The 2,691-nt window shown below is 40.5% G+C and overlaps 1 protein-coding gene across 1 annotated transcript; it reads left to right on the top strand.

Moving 5' to 3' along the window:
* Positions 1-1,530: 1,530 nt before the first annotated feature.
* On the top strand, positions 1,531-2,341 carry LOC119562377 (dynein light chain roadblock-type 1). The gene has a single exon (XM_037875542.1). The coding sequence runs from the start codon at positions 1,646-1,648 to the stop codon at positions 1,949-1,951; it is 306 nt and encodes a 101-aa protein (XP_037731470.1). The 5' UTR covers positions 1,531-1,645; the 3' UTR covers positions 1,952-2,341.
* The last annotated feature ends 350 nt before the right edge of the window (positions 2,342-2,691 follow it).

Genomic DNA, 2,691 nt, shown 5'->3' with positions numbered 1-2,691 from the left:
TTGAGAAAATATTCTCTAGTAGCCGCGAATTCTTGAGAAATTACATGATGAAATAATATTGCGGTCAAAACAAGCTCTCAAACTAATTTCAAAGTTAGGTATTTTTCTAGAAAAGAAAGCGCGCTTTTTCAGATAAAATAAAACTAATAAGAATTCTATAAAACTAATTTAACTGATCAATGAACCCTATGTCTTATCTCGATAGAGTCCTTTCTGTTAAGAGGTCCTTTTACAAGACTGGAGTTATTAACATTTTCCCACTGTACCTTGTAGGTTGACCCGTTAAATGCAAAGCCTTCCTCTGGATAGTCAGAAACGGCGAGTTTCGGGTTGCCGTTGAATGGCATCGGAATTTATGCACATTTTATTGACCAGCTCGGGGAGAAAAGAACGGAGCAGAGTTGAGAGTTGTTTGTTGGGCCAACAGCATGTCCGAAAGTGTTTTATGGCCGTTGTGGGCGCTCGAGTGGCCATTTTGGTCGATCTGGGGATATGGGGATATACGTATGTATATCCGGGGAACCAGAGGGACATGCACTCCCATATGCACTCTGTGGACTTGTCCGACAAGCACTTCTCCCCGAAGAGAAGAGGAGTCGAGGAGTCGAGGCGACGAGGGGCCCTGAATACAGATGAGCCTGGTTCAGATGAGTGTTGTACTAAATACTAAACACCCGCTAGTAGTCAGTATTTGCAGCTCTGCCAGCTCTGATTTATGGCAGTTTAGCAGCTTTAAGGCTTCAAGCTAAGCCCAGAGTTAGTTTAAGTCGCCGCTGGCGAGTCAACGACCTGCGACAAAGCGGTTCAAAGTCAAAAAGTCAATTATACGGATACCTAAAAATACAGCGGCGGGTTGGAGTGGAAATCTCGTTAAAAGCCAATAACAGACGCCATTAAATGTGCATGAAAATTAAATGAAAACGGCTTGATGAGCTCGCCTGCGGGAGGAGAAGCCACGCGACCACTTGAACTTGGGCGGGAATATCAGTTTTTGTGTGTTCTGTGCGCAGTAATTCGAACTGACCTCGGCGACTGAGCGGATCCAATTGGAGGGCAAGTTCAATGGCATTGGGAAATCCAGGGGGGTTGGGGGGATCAAGGGCCCCTGCGAGATAAGAAAACCCCGATAAGTTTAATTTATTCCAGCCCACTGCCATCTGTTGCGATGCAAGAGGGACCAACACTTATTCAATCAACGCGATAGGCGTGTGCTGTAATTATAAATCCGATGTAAAAATATTGGTAGTGGGGGATTAATTTAAAAGTTGTTAGAGGGAAAGTAGAAGAAACCATTTTAATTTTATACGGGAGCTAATGGGAGTACTTTAAAATGTATAGCTGTTAAATTAAAAAATTAATGACCTTTGAAGCCATTGAAGATTAAAAAGGATCAGTATTATTAATTTAATTATTATTAACATCTATTTTTCTTTCTTTAATAACTGTAATAAAAAACTTTTTTTATACATTATGTTTTCAAGACCCCTGAGCCTTTTAAATCAAGTGAAATATATATTTCTTATAACAACCTCCCAAGAGCATTCAGTTCTTCCATACAAATCACACAGATCAGTCAACTCACTCCCAGTCGCAAAACATATACATAACAATTAATCACTTTCCATACAACAAAATACTAAATATAATGAATCGCATCCTGGAGCAGGTGATCCACCAGAATGGACCCACGGTGGATCGCATATTATCGGAGCATACTTTGGGATATGTGGTCTCCGACAATATGGCTAATGCAGTGGCCGAAACGTCCTTCGACAACACAAGTGCCCAGGCGATCGTGAAGCATTTGAATGGACTCCTGGTGGGCACCTGCCAAAGTGTAATTCGGGACCTTGACCCCTCCAACAAACTCTGCTTCATGCGCCTGGCCACTCGCAAGTTCGAGTATCTGGTGGCCCCCGAGGAGTACTTTACCATCACAGTGGTTCAGTGAGGAAAAAGGGAACCATCGACAATATTGCTCCTATAATAATATCATTCAAGTTGGATTATTCAAAAAGAATGTATCAAGTGCTAGTTGGATAACTTTAAAATTGCCTGAAACTTTTAGGAAGAATTTCCTAAGAACGCTCACAAATTTTTAGGAAATTGTTTCCAACAGTTTTAAGGCGATTTCCTGCATTCAGTGCATAAATTCAAATCAAATATTCTTAAAATAACTCAACTGATGATTTATTTAAGTCAATAATTTAAAGATATTTAATGTTCATTTCTACGACGCTATACAATTCGGGCAGATTTTCAAAAATATCACTTCCCTTCTATTTAATCTCAAGATACAATATAAATTTTGTTCTAAAATTAAAATTGCTAATAACCTTGACATTCAAATGAGATAAAAGTAAAATGTCGATCAATCTTGCTGGCAGGAGGAATTCTTTGTATTGGGGTGGCGATTGTCTGGAACCCCTTTCAAATGCCAAACAAACACAGGAAGAATGCTTAAATCAACAGGGCTGCCCGAAAATCCTTTATAATACCCCGGCGACGTTCCGATCTCGATTATTTACGACATGGCTTCATCGGGCCGGGAATCTGAATCTATGTATCTGTGAGAATGCGGCATCTAATGCGATAATTCAAGAGATTTACTTCTGTCAACATGACCATTTTGTCCGCTGGATTGGATTTTCAGGGTGGGAATGCGTGGCCTTTGACCTTTTTCCTTTTGCC

This window comes from Drosophila subpulchrella, chromosome 3R (assembly GCF_014743375.2).
Source record: "Drosophila subpulchrella strain 33 F10 #4 breed RU33 chromosome 3R, RU_Dsub_v1.1 Primary Assembly, whole genome shotgun sequence".
NCBI lineage: Eukaryota > Metazoa > Arthropoda > Insecta > Diptera > Drosophilidae > Drosophila > Drosophila subpulchrella.
This window is presented reverse-complemented; position numbering and strand designations above follow the sequence as displayed.